The sequence below is a fragment of the Papilio xuthus genome, unplaced genomic scaffold, assembly GCF_000836235.2.
Source record: "Papilio xuthus unplaced genomic scaffold, Pxut_1.1 DF825928.1, whole genome shotgun sequence".
Taxonomy (NCBI): Eukaryota; Metazoa; Arthropoda; class Insecta; order Lepidoptera; family Papilionidae; genus Papilio; species Papilio xuthus.
The window spans coordinates 5,160,793-5,180,798 of NW_013532721.1; the positions used below are offsets into that span (position 1 = coordinate 5,160,793).

The 20,006-nt window shown below is 40.0% G+C and overlaps 2 protein-coding genes across 3 annotated transcripts; both read left to right on the top strand.

Moving 5' to 3' along the window:
- Positions 1-3,043: 3,043 nt before the first annotated feature.
- LOC106125528 (uncharacterized) lies at positions 3,044-10,726 on the top strand. Of its 2 annotated transcripts, none has more exons than XM_013322765.1 (9): positions 3,044-3,140; positions 8,211-8,308; positions 8,538-8,602; positions 8,990-9,090; positions 9,266-9,345; positions 9,430-9,500; positions 9,602-9,785; positions 9,874-9,959; positions 10,104-10,726. In XM_013322765.1, exons 1-9 carry the CDS (start codon positions 3,123-3,125, stop codon positions 10,256-10,258), a joined length of 858 nt encoding a protein of 285 aa, XP_013178219.1. In that variant the 5' UTR covers positions 3,044-3,122; the 3' UTR covers positions 10,259-10,726. The 2 variants fall into 2 exon arrangements, with proteins under 2 accessions (XP_013178219.1, XP_013178220.1); XM_013322766.1 differs by having other exon boundaries at positions 10,107-10,726.
- An 87-nt stretch (positions 10,727-10,813) lies between these two features.
- LOC106125527 (uncharacterized) lies at positions 10,814-13,856 on the top strand. The gene is made up of 6 exons (XM_013322764.1): positions 10,814-11,323; positions 11,485-11,623; positions 11,779-11,873; positions 12,127-12,415; positions 12,503-12,594; positions 12,825-13,856. The coding sequence occupies exons 1-6, from the start codon at positions 11,260-11,262 to the stop codon at positions 13,010-13,012; spliced, it is 867 nt and encodes a 288-aa protein (XP_013178218.1). The 5' UTR covers positions 10,814-11,259; the 3' UTR covers positions 13,013-13,856.
- Positions 13,857-20,006: the final 6,150 nt, after the last annotated feature.

Sequence of the window (20,006 nt, forward strand, 5' to 3'; positions counted from 1 at the left end):
TCGTATTTAAATTATACTTCACCTCAACTTGAATCATAAAAAAAAGTCATTGACATAAGCTCGAGTCAATTTACAGAGTGTACAAGCAATAAATATAAAGAGAACATCATAAAAAACCGCCAGGAAAATAGCGTCACATTGCTAAAGACTGCGTTGTTCTAAGCAACGCTTTTACTTTGAACAAAGGTGAAGTGGACAGAATTATTCGGCTGTGAATCAGCGTCGTCGGCTCGCGGACATGTTGCAGAAAAAATCCCACTTGCATATTCATCAAGTCTTCCTTTTACTACAAATTTATCTATATTTGTATATTCTCCTGTGAAACTGGCATGCGACCACTCGTTATATCACATGTAGTTGCCGCTCTATGATGTTTTCATTGGTTTTGTTTGAAGGCTTAAAGTTTTAAGTATACATTTTGGAAATGTCATTAGTAGCTTTATCTCTGACGTTATGACTTTTTATGTAATTGGCAGTGACAAACATACTTATATTCGTACGTAAATCGTAAGTTTTATTATTGTCAAGGTTAATTAGCTGATTCTCAAATTTTCTAGAATAGAAATACTGACAGCTTGGTGTTTTTATTCAGCGTATATTTATTTATCTAGATTCTAGATGATGCAAAATGGTTCCTGTGTTACCTCAGAGTAAGAGATCCTTTGAGATGTATGTAAGTGCGCAGCTGCAGTGGGTGTGCCCCAGTTATACGCGTGTCAATATGTTTGTTATAAACAACACGCGTAATGTTACATTTTAACTTAATTGCCTATGACTCAACTTTTGCGTTAATATAACATATTTCAAACAAAATGGTAAATAATCCGCCACGTGTCGCGCCTCTTAATTGACACGTTTCACAGGATTAATACGCGTTTACACCGTCCACGTGTTCTATTATGTCACCTATAGATAATGAAATTCGCTGGTTTGTAATCGGACCAGGTAAAAAACTGTTACCACAATAAAGTAACTTGACAGGCATTCTGTTTCGCTTCTGATCATGCATTGGTCGTACCAACAAATGACTTTACTGACATTAATTTCTTATTCTTGGAGTATTAAGGATAAAAGTTAACAACGTCATAAAACGCTATCAGCGGACGTCCTCTCAAGGTGATCGGAACTTTACCTTGCGCAGGCGCAACGGCGACTCTGGTTCAAGGGAACATTTGCCAACATTCGGCAAACATTCGCCGGCCGCTACTGAGAAATACTCCTTTGGAGACTCTTCACTTCCTCTGTTTGTCAACACAGAGGACCGTCGTTTACGAGAAAATATTACACGTAAATTAACCATTGAAAAAATTAACAATAACAAATTCTCTTGTCTCGCCATTATTTTCAATTCTCATCGAGAAAACGTAAACAAAGTGACGTTTGTAAAATAGTGTATTGCAATAAAGAATTTATTTTCATTTTAAATTTGTGCTTCTATAAATTCTACCTCAGAGATAGGAAATTGATTTCTAAATATGTAGGTATATGTAGTTACATACAAAATTTTATAGCAATTCTATACGTTCATCAAGTAACATGAAATCCCTATCTTTAACGTAGAATAAATCTTTTGATCTCCATTAAGTGTGCAGCTTTCCGCTCGGAATGCTAATAATGCTCCCTTGTGAACTGCGCGCTGTAATAACAAACTTTCTCAATAAGTTTTTCTTTGCAAGATTCTATATTACGTGGGAACCGGTACTTAATTATAAATATTTTTGTCACTCCTATTTTGTTTTACGATTATGATAAACTAACATAATATTATATGTTACGTTTTTATTAAAGTATCAAATCTACAAGATGCTGTAGAACTCTGTACATATGAAAGGATATAACAATCATTGAGAAATTGTTTTGTCTTGCGGTGGCGTCCAAAACAATGCCACTTTAATATTTTTCCTTAGCTAACGGAGCTCCTAGGCGGATATTGGAAAACAGCATTTCCCCAAGTTGAGTCAGGTGTTGTGAACAAAGTAACAATAAATCACTACATCGGCATCACCAGGACAACACCGCGTTGACGGCCCGGAGAGTGCGCGGTGGTGGGCGGCGGCTGTAGACTGGTGGCTGTAGGCTGGCGACGCGCCAAATGATCCTAAGGAACTAATGCTCAGTTATTGTCTAATTTGTTATTAACTGACTAACAAAATGTGAGCAAGTTCTCAGAGTATCAATAAGTTTTACTACTACCTAAGATTCATCGTAATTTGTATTTGGGACAAAAGCTTAACTGACAAACATAAAAACGTATTGTATATATATAATGATGAGGAGATTTTGTGCGTTTGTTCCTGTGCTCTTATGCGTCATAACGTCTACTTCATTCTAATGAGAGTGTTTATTCATGTTTTTGTGAATTTATGTATCTCAACTATTGTTCACCAGCAAAACCACATTACACATTTTGACCACACTGCCATGTCATTGTAATACGGAAAAAGGGAGAAAGGAAATAGTGCTTCAATTAGCCATTAGTTGAGAACTCAATATAAAATAATATATTCCATTGAAATACCTTTGGGCTTTTGAAACATAAATGTTTGCGATATAAAGATACTGATCGTAATTTGTTTGTTCATATGCAATACTAGCGTTTATCCGCGACTCTATCAGTGTGAAATAATAAAATGTTAGGTAGAAACCTATTTGTTTTTTCAGACTATATTCTTTGCCAAATTTCAGCGTGATCCCTTTAGCCGTTCTCTCTATACTTTCTGACAAAGGTCCATTCATACGTCTAAACCTTCGCATTTATAATATTAGTAAGATAATAACGTTTGAGAAATCGTCTGAAGGGTATCATTGCTATGAATTGTCACCCATTGTTGCTTGTAGGCCGGGGCATAACGCCACTGTCGGACAGTAAGCTTAGTCCTTCATAGTACTGCTAAGTATTCCTACTTACTTCAATAAGGAAATTTGATTGTTTTATCACAGGTATACCTAAATTTGCGCTATACTGAGCGTTGAGGTGCAGACGGAGGGCGGCGTGCGGTGCGCGTGCGCAACCCGCCGCGACGCGGTATAAAGCCGGCAGGTGGCGGCGGGCCGGCTCCACTGTCCGCGCTGTCCCTCGTGCTGTATTGTAGTGCTTGTTACCTCGTTACCTGACGTCCGACATGTCGCTCACCGCTATTGTGAGTACCTAATCTATTTTTTATTCGCAAAAATATATTTTTTGTTTTCTACGAAAAAAAAATATTACAATGAAAGTTTTAAAATTTAAAAAAAGATTTAAAATTTATATAATATGTATAAAATATTATTTTAATAAAAAATTAAAATAACTGTTTATATTTGAATTGAACCACTGAACACATTTTTATATAATAATTTTGATACATTATTGTTAGGTCGCCAGAAAAATTCCTTATTAATAGAGGTTAATAATTGAATATGTTACTTGCACTTTGATATCGTTTCCATAATTACTTATTTATTTTTACTGAAGATTTGATTTATTTTTACTGTGATGGTAAGTGTTAGGATAATTAAATTTTACTGAAAATCGAGTATATGTCTACCAATAGTTAAATTGATGAAGGAATGTCCGACTTGGAAATAATTTTACAAATCAATGTATAGTAAATTATTTTCCTGAAAAATCAATGTATAGTAAATTATTTTCCTGAAAAATCAATGTATAGTAAATTATTTTCCTGAAAAAAAATCCGAGGAAATGACGAATTAACAACACCAGTATATAAATAACACAAGTTTTTGTAAATATTTTAGCTATGTTTACTTTAACCACTTATTGTTAGTTACTATGGTTTACAAAATATTTATTGCATGTTGTAGCATAACATCTGGTTAGCGATATACGTGTTTATTTAATTATTACTAATATTTAAAATATACAATCCGACTTCTGCCCTTGTTAATGTTAATGACAATCATAATATATGCAAGTAAAATATTAAACAAGGAATGATCTCATTCGAAGCTTTTTAAAAATATTGTACATTAAAATTAACATCGCCCTTTTGATTTTTTCCAATCTAAAAGTTTTATTTGTCTGTATTTCAATTTTCGTAACCCTTCTCTGTAAGTCTGCCTACACAGCATTAACATTGTAAATATAATCTAGGTGACGACTTATTACGCGTTTATCAATTCTTTATACGCGAATAACTCATTATATTGTTCAATCAAAGGAATTTGGTATTTTGTTGTGACGTCATCACGAGACTTGAATCTCTCACAAACGATGTAATTACACAAAAATTCAATTTGACTTGTTATACAATGAATAATCATCGTAAGACAATGAATAATCAACATTTTCTTCAAATTTTTTCAGCTTGAGCATAAACCTCAAACCAAAGTACTCGTTAATAAACTCTTTCACCTACTATGAGTAGATATCTTTGTGTCTCATGTATTTGGGAAAATTCTTAAAATGAATTCTTGGTAGAATGGCATCATTAGCGTTGAGCAATACGATGGTACAAGCAGAAGTAGCGCAGTAGAGCCGGCGAGGCTTGTCCCGCTGCTGGCAAGCTCCACAATTACGGGAAGTACTGCCGCGTCGCTTGCGCCATTTCACGCAATGGGAAGCGCGCTGTACCACTATTAGCAGTTACATCGTTACGCCATTTTTTAACATTTAAACATCTATATTTAAGAAATGGTATTACGTTACATATCTCCACTCAATATTCTCATTGGTTTGAGTTCACTTTGTCATGTAATATGTTTTAACGCAATTTTTCAAAACCACTCTAACGTACTTAATAAGTGTTTTCATTTAAATTTGAGATATGTTAAGCGCTCCGCTGTACACTCAAAATTTGCGTAATTATACAAAATCAATGAGCAAAGTTACATCTCGATTGAAATTGTGCTTTATCGCGACGTATAGTAATAAAAACTCAGAGGCCGTTGTAGTTAGTAAATGTAGTGCCGATCTCCGAGTTTCAATGACATAGAACAACATTTGATATCATCTAGTTAAACTCGGAAACGCTGAAGTATCCAACGAGATATATCAGTTAAAATTAAAACACGTCATACTACATAAAACGGTTTTTTGACTTCCAAATAATCTACAATCCGTCTTTATGTTTTCCTCAGTAGAATCTGCGTTACTCAGAAATACATTTTGGCCATTTACATACAAACAAAGTGGCCAATGAACCGCGCAGGCTGGCTCCAGTATCTCACGATGTTGCTACATTTCGGTAGTACGGACAGTAACACATTAAGCTACCAGGACTTGACCGGGTGAACGACCTTGCGGGTGAGGATATCGTGATATATGAAGGGAACCGTTACTATTCACTTACATTTTCTTTTTTGAAAAAAAAAAACTAAAACATTTTTCATACCCGAATTTGAAATCATATCTTAATCAAAACTTACTTTATAAATAGTACAAAGTGAACAAATAAAATAGTGTTTGGAAGTACATCTATCCATGTCGCGTGATGCCCGAGGACGCGATTGTCCCATACGCGATTGTACGCATTACGCACCCGTAACTCTTGTAAACGTTGCGGATGTCGATTGTTTGCAATTTGTACGTAACATCAGGAGGAACACTTAATCCTTTTCTTCCCTATCCGGTCCACTAGGCTATTCGATCCTCTAGCAATGTATTTGGCACTTTGGGAGGGTCGTCATAAATCCCCAGAGACTTTGGACGTGGGTGCGTGTGGGAGCGCAAGTAGGTGAAGGCCCGCGCGGGTGCACGCAGCACATACTAATGGCCACTGTTTCCTTCCGACGCCGACAGAATTGCGCGCAGTGAGCATGAGGTGCGCTGGACTCGCATCTCACAGTTTGCTCCTCACGCACCTACGCTATAGCGCTGCGCACCTCAGACACTGTGTCTGTCTTCTTACACAATTAATTGCCTACGGAGATTCCTAGAAAAATGAAGAGGTTGCAATAACCCCTACTATATCATATGTATTGTAGTCAATCGAATCAGCGTATATTATTCAGAGCGAGTTTCTGTAGTTTCAGAATAGCTAAGTGTGTAAATTATCTTAAAGCCGCATTCACGGCTGTGTTACAATACTTTTGTCTTTTTGCGCACAAACATTATAAGCACATTTTGACCTCGCTGTTAACGTGATAAAATGCGATAATTTTTTTAACATGATGCAATAATATGATAACGGATTAAAATCAACGAAAAAGACAAAAAGCCCTTGATGGTGCGCAAGATAAAACCTTTAGTGAACGTGATCTGAAAGTGTAAGGTGACGAGTTGCGAGTGGCGAGTGGCGAGTGGCGAGTGACTATCTGAGACACGTTGCGCGGGCGGCCGACACGTCGAGGACCTGCCCACCACTGACCCACACCTGGGGCTGACTGACATCTTAAGTCATTGAACGATATTGTAACACATACGTAAATTTTTACGGTGGATATTAGAAGAACCCAATTTAATGACTTCTCACTTTAACATTACGCATTAAAACAAAGCTCTCCTTGTTCGTCTGCACTGCCTCTTTAATGTTTATATTTATGATCTGTGGTTACCTTAAATGCTTTTTAACTTAGGACTTTTATTAATAAAAAGGTTTTATATTTCACTCTGGTAGCAGTCTACATTATTTACATGTTGAGCTTGAATAGTACTCGTTATAAATAAACATTAATAGTAGGCAAAATAATTGCTGTTCCTGCCACAAGACGTGTGGAGTGCGATGTATCGCGCACGAGCATCTGATGACAAGCGCAGATGATGTAAACACACAAACAAACACATTTAACATTCATTTATTGTAATTTATTCGCGAGAATGCTGGCAGCCGCCGCACTACAACTATTTTGTTGACATAATACTTACCTTCGTCTGCTCGATGCTTGATAACTATTGCTTTGTTAACGCGAACGCGAACGCGAACGCGGGAAACTTGCACCTAATGGTTGTTATTTTAAGGGACTTTATCTGCAAATATTCCGTGTATATAAAAAAGGCAATGTAAAATTTATGTTTACTTTATCTTTTCAAATAACTTAGATGTAAGAGACCTACAATTCTCTCATCCACAATTTTTTTGTAACTCTAGGCGGTGCGCAGAAATTTACTGTTTATGCATGTTTAAATTACTTTTGTTATAATAAATATAGCTTATGGTGCTCAGTGATAATAAGGTTACATTCTAATAGCAAAGAAATCGATCCATTAGTTTTTCAGTATATTAATTACATCCAAAAATAGAAGCCTTTCCACTTCATAATATTAGTATAGAGTAGTATAGCTGCAGATTAAACTGACGACCGTCTCGCAGCTCGCGAACAATGTAAGTAATGGCATTTTATTCCGCATTCGTTTCAATCACATGGACATATCGATACAACATATTCCCAACTGATTATTCACTCAACGTCTATTAGATAATTTATTTATAAAGGTCAAAGAATGTTTTATTATCTTGTAAATTAAAACGCTAATTATTAGCTAGTGCTTCGATGTTGCTATAACAAGTTTAGGGAGCGCAGTCTTCTATGGTTCATTGTAATTCAGCACGTACGCCGCGACGGCCAGCGCCGGCCAGCGCCGAGCAGCTGTCATCCTTCAGCATGCGCCGAGGAAAATATAACACGTTTCATTTTATTACGACACATCAGTTGACTTTCCGAAGTGTCATTGCATAACGGACTGTAACGCCGAGTAGCCGAGTATCTCGCTAAAGTTATCAAGATCTAAAATTTTGGTCGTCACTGACGCTGTGAGTTCTATTAGGAGTTTACATATTCTAAAAAATAAAATAGATAAGAAATTAATAATAAAGATAAAATAATAAAGATGGGGAGGGAATGGGATATGCAACGCTGCACTTACAAATAGCGTACTCCTACCCTAAAGGCCGGCAACGCATCTGCGGTTCCTCTGACGTTGCGGATATACATGGGCGTCAGATTAAAATAATTTTAGGATCGCCTAAAATGTGACAAAAGACAACGTGGCTCTTTGTCCCCTTCTCCTGTAAAAAATACCTGGCAAGAAGTATAGAAATATACATGGACATTAATTCGTTCATATCAAAAATGTAACTAAGTGAGGCTTTGTAGCGGTATAGTTCCTAATTCTCTTTTGGTTTTAAAATCTCCTTTGGTTAGGACTGGTAAAAACCATCGAGTTCCATACAATTCAGGCGACAGCATGTAATGAACAGTACCGGTTATTCTTACGGATAGCGACACCTAATATGTAGTGTTCACCCGCACCTATTGTATTGTTATTGCAGCTACAGCTGGCGACGGCGGCGCTGTGCGTGGCTGCACAAGCAGCGCCCCCCTCCTCGCCACACTTCTTTTCCGCTACACATCGCCGCCACATTAGTCCGTGAGTATCCAGACGACGTCCCCTCTGCGACACAGAGAATTGGCGGACAGTGGCCGTGGCGGTGACAGTAAAGGAATACTTTCTCGCTTCTTCTAAATTCTCACACCTAAGCTATCCATTGAGTAATGAATTTTGATCGAAAAATATCCAGAGGTTTCATACTTGAAATATAATAATATGATGTCAAGTGCGATTCGATTTTATTGATCTAATTCATTTTCTATTTCAGATTAGATTATTACATGGACAGTCCAGAAATGGTAAATTATTACACGTTGGCACAACAGAAAAACGGTAAATATTATTTTTACGATTATATCTGGTTTGTGCTTTTCTCTTACTGAACCGCTTGACAGATTATGTTGAAATTTTAATCCCTATTCCGAGGACACTAGGGAAAAGGACATATTATAAAAAAATTAAAACTCTGAAGATTAATATTATTTTCAGTGCTGAGGAAACTTTTTGTTAGCACTGCTTATTCTGAGACATCATTTAGATGTTTAAGATTTTCTACATGACACGTCGTAGTTTGTAACAAAACATGTTGTATTTTACCTTTTTTGAGCTCAACACACTAAACGGCTGATCGCCCACCAGCGACTAGACTTTGACCCCATGCTTTCATTCCTATGGTATATGGTTAGAAAAATGAGTATTACAACTGTTTGGTTGACCCAGTGCCATCGCGGGCGGCGCGGCTAGAGACCTTGGAGCCTGATAGCGAGGTGGAGTTGGTGCCCGGCGTGCAACCCCCTCAGCAGCCCCTGCAGCCGCCCCAGGTACAAACGCACTCATCACGTCACGTCAATATACATATTTTAATTTTATTACCATATTTAGTTAAACAATACCTTTGTATATAAAATTTTATTTATTTAATCAATGAATAAGGATGATTCACAGACATAATACTATGACTAATACTGAATAGCACGTGAATGTCTTGACCGGCAGCCTCCCGTAGCGGGCAACATCCCCGGCCTGGTCCCGGGACAGCGGGTCTTCATAGTGCACATGCCGGTCCCGGGCTACAGGTGAGCACTGCCACTTCGCCATACATACATACAGGCTGCGGTACACGGAACCCATTATATACTTATGTTTTGATCTGTTGTCAGGCCGGGTACTATTGGAGGATATCAGCCCGTGTACATCGTGGCCGCCGCGCCGCAGGGGCACTACGCTGGAGGTACGTACTCTACATTACACAATGTCAATCATGTTATTTTCTAGAGAATAAAAATGTAAAGAGTAACGCTTAATGAACGGGTCCGCACTGTGACGTCACAGGCTACCAGAACACGCTGCTGGTGGATCCCTCGATGCAGGTGGTGTCCCCCCTGCAGCTGCGCGCCGCGCCCCCCGCACCCGTTGCACCCGTCGCGCCCGCTGCACAGCCTGAGCCCCCCATGTTGCTCGGCACGCCACTCGGATACAACGCAGTCAACTTTCTCTACAACTCTAAAAACTACAGGTAAACTATTGTAGATAGTAATTTAAAGCTGTGTGCTTTTCTAACAAGCATGGCTTCAAACAAAATAAATGTGTGGTGTGGTCGGCAGGGGCGCAGCCAGCGCGCAGGGCCTAGCCGAGCAGGCGCGTTCGCCAGCCGGAGCGCAGCCGCCTGTAAACAACGCTCCGGACAAAGGTACCATCGCCACACTAACTATACTACGAGTATATAATTTTTTTTTTAAAATGATTGCAATTATTGTGGGATTCAGCTATAGTGTTTTGACATATTATGTAGGCAACGGATAATCTACAATAAAATGATTTGATTAACTTCCAGAAGCAGTGACAGGGTCGGAGGCGAGGCGAGTTGGGCACAAGGGAGGACACAAGGCGGATCATGAGGCAGGGCATGAGACGGGCCAATCGGGCAGCGAGGAGACGAGGGAGAGCCTCGAGGACGCCCGCCTCAGAGCAGAAGACGCCAGCATGTAGCTTCTCCATTGATCTACTGCTTCATATGGCCTTCGTCATTATCTATTTCAAACCTAAATTATTTTCTTCTGATTCTCGATCTTTCTTAACAACCATTTATAACTAAGATATTGGCGCAAATATTCCTTAAAAGGCTACTAGTGTTGTAAATAAAAATCCGTAGTATAAATAACCTCTGTATGTTTTGAAACGTTTTGGGTTTAATCGCAATAGTTTACCAACTCATGTAAATCATGTTATTTGTAAAAATAGTAAAATATTATTATACTTTGTAAAATAATTACATTTCTATAGGTTTAAAAATAAACGATTATACAGGGTGTCACAGAATGGTGCAATAATTAGACAGGGATTGATATATTCCACGATGTAGAATGTAGACTAATTGTTTTATAACAGCAATATTGTTTGTGTGCTGTATGTAACCTTTGTTACTGTAGCTATTTAAATAATATCGATTTGATGGTGTATTTTGTTTTGTTGAAATTTAACACCTCCTGTATCCCCCGCCCTCCCCGCACTGTGCACACAATGTCACCACCGGTAGCGCTGTCACTTTCCCTCACAATGGCTCCCACGCACTGTATTAGAAATACTACACAAATCCTTATAACTTACTTAGATTACGATCCTTTATTACAGTGATTTTTAAACTTTCATAATATTATATGTTAACATAGACTTACACTACCTACATAAATTACAGTCAAAAATATTGTTTTGACAACTATTTACATATTATCAAAAAAACAAACATAAATAGATTGTGGCGCCCTCTCCCGCAGTGCCATCACGCGACAACACGCAAATATAACAGAAGCGATACAAACATACATTATGAAAATCTTAATTGTGGTTAATTTCGTTTCCGTAAACATTTTGCATGAAAGGTAAGGTGCAATTTTAATACAATATTTCATTCGAGGTGTTATATAGTCCTGACTTATTTAAGCGCCTGATAGAAAATAAAAAGCAAGCAAATATCTGTCTGTACAGTACTAATGTGTGACTTTCCCAGAGCGCACGAGCAGCACCACTCCTCCGACGAGGCCCTCCTGCATGAAGGTACATTTGCATTACTCTTATATAGACACAATAAATAAAACATTAATTATATTGCAATGTAAATTGTTATAATGGCCAATATTATCATATACGATCTATTTCTACTTTGAAATCGTCATATGATGTTTATATCTTCTAAAAAGTAAATACTTACGTTTCAGACGTCACACCAACGAAGCTGCGGCACAAGCATCCCAAGCCGGTCGCCGACAGCGAGGAGACCAGAGATACTAGTATCGAAGAGACCAAGACCATCAACGCGACCTCAGTCCTGCGATATGACGGCAGCAAAAACATAGCGTACGTGCCCTCGCAATCTTATACAAGATTAACTTAACTTTATCTGCATTTAAATATTGCCCGCAATGGCTATTTCATGTAACAGTCAAATTTCAATTAGCTTTTTATATAATTCGTTTAGTTGTAAGCAAACATGTGCCTTGCGTTGTGAGCAGGGAGGGCAGTCGCGGCGGCGGGGACGCGGTGCAGCTGTACCTATTGACGCAGCCGCGGACCAACTCCGGCACCGCCCCGCGCAACTCCAGCGAACGTAAGCGCGACTCCGTCCAGGCAGTCAATGACTGTCCATTGTTACACATGGCCTGCCTCGAATACCGCTTTCATTTAAAACATCCTAATATATAGAATGAGCCATGCTTAATGCTACTTAAGTTTTGAAATACATTTATTTGGTTCAATAGCTTTCCACTTATATTACAAATAATATCAATTAAACCTACAAAATAAATAAGATAAAAGTACATCAAGTACAAAAAAATCCAAAAATGTAATTCGACGAGCAGATGCAATGCAGTCGATGCAGACGGTGCAGCTGGTGCAGCCGGTGCAACTGGTGCAGCCGGTGCAGCCGGTGCAGTTGGTGCAGCCGGTGCAGCTGATGCACCCAGTGGGGCCGGCGACCACAGCCCCGTCGATGACTGCGTTGACTGCAGTGAAACCGGGCAGGCCACTGCACCCCGACGAGCAGGAGGCACATACGGACCAGACCGAGAGCGAGGAGACCGCCGAAAGTACCGAGGACGACTCCAGCGCTGATTCTACCACCGCGCACACCGTCACCGACAACTCGGGGTAACACTATTATAATGCTTGTCTTTAAATACGACCATGATGTTAATATATTTCTACGTTTCGTGTGATGAATGATTTGGTTTGCAGAGAGGCAGCGAGGTTGCTGTCGGGCGAGGACCTAGAGGCCCAGAGGGAGGTGCTGCGCCAACAGCTGCGACACATGATCGATCGGATCAGAGGTAAATTGCCGGATAGTGAAGAATAACTGCCTGAAAATGTATTATTATTAACTTGCAACCGGCTACTGGCTTGAATAAAAATATTTTGACAAGTTATTTGACCGTTTTGATGGTGATGCCTGAATATTGATTGCGCAACGCTTTCGCTACACTACACATATTACAGACTAGTATAAAAATATTGACACTTTAATGACTCTTTAAGCAACTTTTTTCAATACCTTCTTAAGAGCAGCAACGAGCCCAGCGTAAAGGCGATGAGAACGACCTCGGAGGGGGCAAGCGGCGGCGCGTGGCCAAGAGCGGCGAGCGGGCGGCCCGACCGGCACGACGGCGACAAGACCCCGCGCCCTGCACCCGCCACCACACCGCGCACCTGCAGCCCGCCGCCAGCCTCGCACATCTCTACTCTGGGTAGTGGCGCCCGCCTCGCCCTCCTCGCCCTCCTCGCCCTCCTCGCCCTCTTAGCTGCTCTCAACTACAACATAACTGACTTGGAAACGTTGCGCAACCACCGCCTAGGATCATTTCTTACATTCTCTTGTAATATAATGAGATAGTCTTATAAGATAGTGTGGTCAAGTATACTGAGAAGAAATACCAATATGAACAATTTATCGGCGGGCCGATCGACTTAACGGGAAACACGCAACACTGATGCCCCATTACCACCTAGTATTATCGAATAACTTGGTTAAATATTAATTTTTATAATTCCAAATTGCCTTTTAAGATTACTCTTACAAACTTTAATCGCCAATTTTACTCTCTAATTTAGGAAATTGTTAGGACAATGTCTGACTACGGCCGGTTGCAAGATCTAATCTATCGCAATATTTAAATTTATCGCATTGTCTAGCAATACCTTACCAGTAGTGTGCGGACAACGAAAGCCGTGATAGATTAATTTACATGATTAAAATGATTAGATACTTTCGTGTTGTGTTTGCTGTTTCCACTGACTTTGCCATAAAACAACAGTTAAATTCTGGTTACATTTGTCGAATCTACCGCGGTGACAACTGACAGGTGACAGATGACAGATGACCCCTGACAAATGACAGATGACATATGACTGCCGTGACCACTGCGATGCCTGTGTGTTTGCAGCTCAGGGCCGGTGGATGTGAAAAGACTTTCGGCTTGACGTGTCTGCTGCCCAGAGACGTGACTTATGCATTTTATGTCCTGTATAAAAGTGAAGTCAAATAGAATACAATAATGTTGGTGCCATGTATGTAATTAGATCATGACCTGGATGATGGATGTTAATAAAAAAAAATCAAAATATGCTCTATGTTTTTATTTCCTTTTATAGATGCAGATATTTTGTTACTTTTGACCAAACATAACTTGATTTGTAAGTAAAAGCATCAGATATATTTATACAACTCGCCGTGTTCCTATTATATCTGCAAGCTGTATAAACAACGAGCGATGCAATCACAGCGGTTCCGCTGCCTATACATATGTCTTTATAAAAATTATATTATAGTATGACAAAATAGTACTTAATACCTTATGGGCTTAAACTACTTCACCTTGGCTTCTGACACAAAGCCAGTTTTTTCACGTGGCTCAGGTGATTTACATTATAGAAGATTGAACCGTTTTTTACATTACCTACTTTGAAGAGCGGGACCTTGTTACGTGATGGACGTACAAATGTCTAACATAAAGCGGAATACGATATCAGCAGGCGCTAACTGTAATCCTTGTTAGCAAAAAATATCGCCGCATAGGAATAGAGACGCTAAGCACGAGACTACATCCGCGCTCAGTTCGCCGCGCCCCGCACCTCACTCCCTGCCCCGCACCCCCTGCGCTGCTTTGCAAACGGCACTGTCCTGTTTTTACGTCGGTTCGCTTATGCAATAGTGCTTAAGGAAAACGGGTATACATTATTTCCTAGTATTTCTGGACCCGAGAAGTATGAAGGAAGAAATTTCCGCAACGAGCTGTAAACAGCTGATTTTGTTACATTTAGTAAATTAATTACTTACGGACGGGGTAATTTCCTACTACCGCAATACTAAACAATAATAATTGATGTTTGAACAATATACCTAACTGTTTATGGCTATCAAAATTTCCTTATGAACGTTTACTTATCGTATGAAATAAAGTTTTACAAAGTGTTTTATAATTCTTAATCTAGCCTTATGCCACAAACGGGCGTAGACATCCAGACCCCCAACTACACTTGGGTTCAACAACAAATATTTCGCAGTTATTAACGTTTTCGACGATTTTTTGCGCATAAAATAAAATACAGTACATCCTATTATGTACCGTTAATTTAGTTATGTCCCATTGAACTCTACAATCGGCAGATTGACCGCGAGCCTCGTCAAAACTGCACATGCAATTATACACAATAAACACCGCCCGCCCCGCACCGCCCTGTCCTGCTCTGCTCTGCCGAGAGAAGTCCCCACCTTTCACCTTGCGTCGACGTCGCGCCGCAACGTCCGAGCGACCACGCAGCGGAAGTCGACAATATGTTGATCAACAAAAACAATCTATAAATCGCTTAGTTTCTCGTTCTTCACTCAAGTGTAAACATTTAAAGTATCAAAGACGTAATTATCATGTTGCAAGTACAAGTAGTCCATTGCGGAGCGCAGTCACCGGTCTGCATGCCTTACCGTTACCATCGAATCTGATAGACCGTCGCTAACGGGCTCCTTTCCTGTGCGATCTGTGCGCGATAAAGTACCCGCGGACCCGACAATCTTGTACATGTCCCGCGAGCTCCGGAACCTTAGACTTTAATCGTGCAACATAGACATCGCTGTAACATCACCAACCGCAAACTTAACAATGTCGCTAGCAATTGCCAGGTTATCATTTGCAAATTAGAAGACTTACGACTTACTGCGAAAGTAGAAATACGTGATATTCAATGAACAAGATCTGTTCCAGATAACACACATCCTGAGTAATTGCTATTGATTAAGGTGGAGATTAACAAGCGGCTACAATAAATAGTAATAACTGAAGGAGGAGGAAAACATCATTTATTTTGAAGAAAGAGAGTTGGTAGAAAAAAAAGTCGTTACAGATTAGCTGTTACTTCTACGTAAAGGAAATCGTATGTAATATATGATCATTATCACAGTAAGACTGGAGAGAGTACTAAACGTCGGACCCTTGCGCTAACCGTAGTGAAACATGATAGGAGAAAGTCATAGTGCTCTTGCATCGATAATTATATTTTATAAGTATTCGATGTTTTCTTGGTAGGCGGGATCTGCAACTAGTCATATCTGTGAGAGGTCACAAATCTCGTCAAATGTACATACTTTATCTTCTACTGTTTATAAATATAAATAATTATCGTAATCCATAGCCACATATCAGCATTTCTAAACTTAAATAAAATTTTCTAATTTAATGTGTATGCAAAATCTGAGGCCATTAGCCTCCTCGAGCGAGACTCAGAAAGCAGGACATGAGTGTTGCGATTCGTTCCAGGAAATTGGCAAGGTGGTCGACCGGCGACCAGAGACTGGGGACTGGTGACTGGTGACTGGTGACCTCGAAACAACGCCTATAATTGTCTTCTTTTTTTAGAGCTTCCGATTATCGACCACTAGCCGATAATGAGCTGCATAACATTAACAACACTCATAGTGTTACTGAGCATAGAGTTTTTCTACACGTCTGTACATCCACTCGCTGTATTTTTTCATCATTGTAGCGTAATATTCCTACTTTAAAATACTAATACTAAATAAATTAATAACAAATAAACATACCCCACTGGCCTCATTTTGATTATGATCGCGCTTGTCAGCGCCGGCTGATACCGGACACCCGCACTAGCTCTTTCATAGCTGTAAATATAATTAAACATCTATCAACAAATAGTCCATCGCTATCCCATAGAGAGGTTCAGAGCAGCAAACGCTGCAATGGCGGGCGTTTCTCTTGTTGACAAAATAATAATGATAAAGAGACCAGTTAGAGCAGAACCGTTAGGTCCCGCGCTGTGTGCCCACTTCCGCCTCGTGACCCCGCCGGCCGAGGGTCGAGCTACACCGGTGCACTGCGCAGATGACTCACACCAATCGAGATGGAAGTGCTTTCCAAACGAAAGGTGTCGAGAGATCGCTGCAATTATCAGGCGGCCATCGTAACGCAACGCAATTACTATCTTTTTGCCGAAGACCCGTTATCTCGGCTTAGATGCGGAGCAAAAACGCAGCGGGCGCAGTGTTGACGCATCCGCCGCGCCGGCCGCACGCTGCCGCTCCGCACCTAGCCCGCCTGCCAGGCACCGCGCAGCACGTATCATGTCGCCCCGCGCCCTGCTGCTCTTGCTCGCCGTGGCGTGCGCCAGCCGGGCGGCGGCGCGCCCAGTGCGGCGCACACTCAATTTCAACATGTTCGTTCTCAAACCCAAGGAGGGTGGTCCGGAGCGCACCATCCTCACCACCGATGGAGTGTCGCGGTTTGGCCCCGTCATCGAGTACCTGGTGCAGCGAGTACAAGGCCTACTATCGGTCAGGAACGGCCCGGAGCAGCTCGGCGGGCTCGAACCGTCCATACCCAACTCGTCGGAGAACGAAATTGATTCGGCACAAGAGTCGCGAATGCCCGGAGTCGTGGTGCGGCCCTCGGTCACTAAGCCGGGCACCTACGAGGTGGAGATCGACGTGCTGGTGGACGACGGCCAGCCCGCAGACCACGCTCGCCGCTAACCGCTTCCGGCCGTCGCTGACCACAATCTCGTGATATAGTTTACGATAGTCACCATGACTGTCACAAGTGTATTTCCATAATTTATTTATTCTTGCCATAGAGTTTAATTTAATAAATTATTATTTTGTACTTTTATTACATTTTTATCTTTATTAATTCACATGACTTGTTATCTTGCGAAAGATATTGAGGAAAAAGGTATTAGTTCGGCAATCTCTTTTATTTACTTCCAATATAAAACAACATCAAGTATATTTTAAGCCCTGCAAAGTGGTTCACATGAGAATATACTCAAACTGGTGTAAAACAGAAAATATGTACAGATTTCCAATACAAATATGGTATCCTCATGCATGAGTGCTTTTTTTGAGCTTTCACAACTAGTAGCCATAAGTTGAAAGTTGTCTTATTTACTATAACTTTGGACAAATTTGACAATAATTCGTATAGAGTTGGAAATTTAACTATAGGAATGTTCGGAACTTCAAAACATAGGGCTTTCAAAGGCGCTATCAATATAGTATTTGGAAAAAATAGTTAAACACAGACTTAAATCCACTTTAACAGTGCAAGAGGCCGAGTTCACAACTGTTGCACAATATGTCGACACTACCGGTGAAGTACTACCACCACACAGAAGAGAGGCGTACAGTGGAAGCAATCATCGCATCGTATTTGCAATTTTACACCGTTCCCGTTTCCCACCCTTTCCTAAAAAGACCAGGAAGAACGGGACGGGAAGGGGAAATGCCCTCTTTCTATCCATCTCCTCTTCTGTCCATTTAAGGTAGGTAGCGCGACGACAATTTGTTATAGCTTGACTACGGTCATCGGTCGATTCGCTTTTCTAGCGAAATCAGGTGGCCGCTTGTTCTTTTGCTGCCTCACGCTATAAATAAAAGAAACAAGATTAAAAGTAACGAGTACATCATGCAGTTAATTGAGCATGAAATGTGATTTTATGTTAGTAACTCACATCACGCAATACGATGGTTGGCATGAAGCTGTCTTTGATGCCAGTACTCATTGAATTCAACTGAATTGGCTAGGGATTTAGCTGCATTTGTTAGAAAAATGAAGATATTAAAGCGCCTCCAAGTAACTTAAATAGATGGCAACATGTTAACTCGTTTTATGACATTGTGGCGATTAGCTGCCTTTGATTTTAGTTACAACGTCAAAGGAATATTTTTTTAGCTATAAAGAGATCGCTATGAATGTATACAGAAGTTTATTCGTAATTTTTAAATATTATTATACTACATCCATTATATTCCAAAATATATATATATTAACGGGACGAAGATTTTAATAGCAACAAATAATCCTAATAATAATTAGCAAGAAAGCGCAGCAACAACTCGTGTAAACGTACCAAATGAAATAATATTTCCTCGTATTATGACAATTTTGTATCAATAATCAAAATTCCAATATTATATTATAATATATAAGTAGAAGGTAAGTCATGGCTCCTGCGTAACCTAAGAGTAATATCATTCAACGCCATCTAGTTCATTTTTGTAACACTAACATCCTCGTGATTGGATCATTGCTCGCTATAAAATGCCTTAAACATGTACGAGATGGCGCTACCAAACCGCAAAATAAAAATATATATAGATTTAGTAACTTGCAAAAATTAACATGTTTCAAGACTCACAATAAATATAAATAGCAGAAGTACAGGAAACAAATTTAATATATTACTATCACTTGGAGCTAAACCTCTTTAAAATGAAGCAATGGTATTTTCCTCGCTTATTTCTTCACTCATGAGTAAATGTAAGTAATAGTTTAGTAGGTACATATTTATTGAAGGCTGATAGAAAAGTAGGATAACCTCCTCCTATTTTGCAGTCGGTTATTAAATCGATGCGGGCCGTAATGGCAATTTTATCTAATGCAACCCACAGTTGTAATATTGGTAGTATCATGATTAGCAGCTGTCTGTCACACAACAGTGGTAGAGCCCGCTTTAAAATCTTCGCACGAATTGGCCCGGTTCGCCCGGTGAAATACCACTACCACACAGAAGACAGGCGTCAAGTGGAAGCTATTTCGCGTTTCGTCTGATGATTGTGCGTCCCGGAGGCCTAATTTAGTCCTCTTTCCCTTCCCACCTTTTTTCTTATAAGGAAAGGATGGGAAGTGGAAGTGGACTCTCCGGATGAGAGGATGCATGGAAAGAGAATATATTTTCTTTCTGTGCGTCCTCTTCTCTGTCGATTAAAGGTAGACAACGCATATGCAATTGCGTATGTCTATGGGCAACGGTCACTTCGTTATATCAGCGATTTCAGGTGGCCGCTCGCTCGTTTGTCTTTGCCACCTTATGATATAAAAAAAACACCATTGACTACAACAAGCAACCCCGAAGTATCCACGTGACATAGTGTGATTTTTTTAATCCAATTTTAGCTTTGTAATGGGGCCCAATTTCTAGGATCGAGGTCAATTTAAAATAAAAGCCACCAAAGTAAGGTAATGTTGGTTAGTAAGCTACTTATTTCCGTGTCAGATCATATCAGCAGACAGCAGACGTTTACTACTTACACCGGTTTTTCCCGGGAGCAGGAATCTTTGCAACTGTTAGAGCCTGCCATATATATTTTATTTTAGAGCCTGCCTTATAATTTTTCGTTGGTACTATCTAGTGTTTGTTATGCGAAGGACTTAATTTATTACAAACAGTTTGAAAAAAG

Coding starts and splice junctions, on each gene's coding strand:
- LOC106125528 (XM_013322765.1), top strand. Junction 8,603..8,989: donor GTTGGCACAACAGAAAAACG/GTAAATATTATT, acceptor TGGTTGACCCAG/TGCCATCGCGGGCGGCGCGG. Junction 9,091..9,265: donor AGCCCCTGCAGCCGCCCCAG/GTACAAACGCAC, acceptor CTTGACCGGCAG/CCTCCCGTAGCGGGCAACAT.
- LOC106125527 (XM_013322764.1), top strand. CDS start 11,260: ATGTGTGACTTTCCCAGAGCGCACGAGCAGCACCACTCCTCCGACGAG. Junction 11,624..11,778: donor GACGGCAGCAAAAACATAGC/GTACGTGCCCTC, acceptor CGTTGTGAGCAG/GGAGGGCAGTCGCGGCGGCG. Junction 12,416..12,502: donor ACCGTCACCGACAACTCGGG/GTAACACTATTA, acceptor TTTGGTTTGCAG/AGAGGCAGCGAGGTTGCTGT.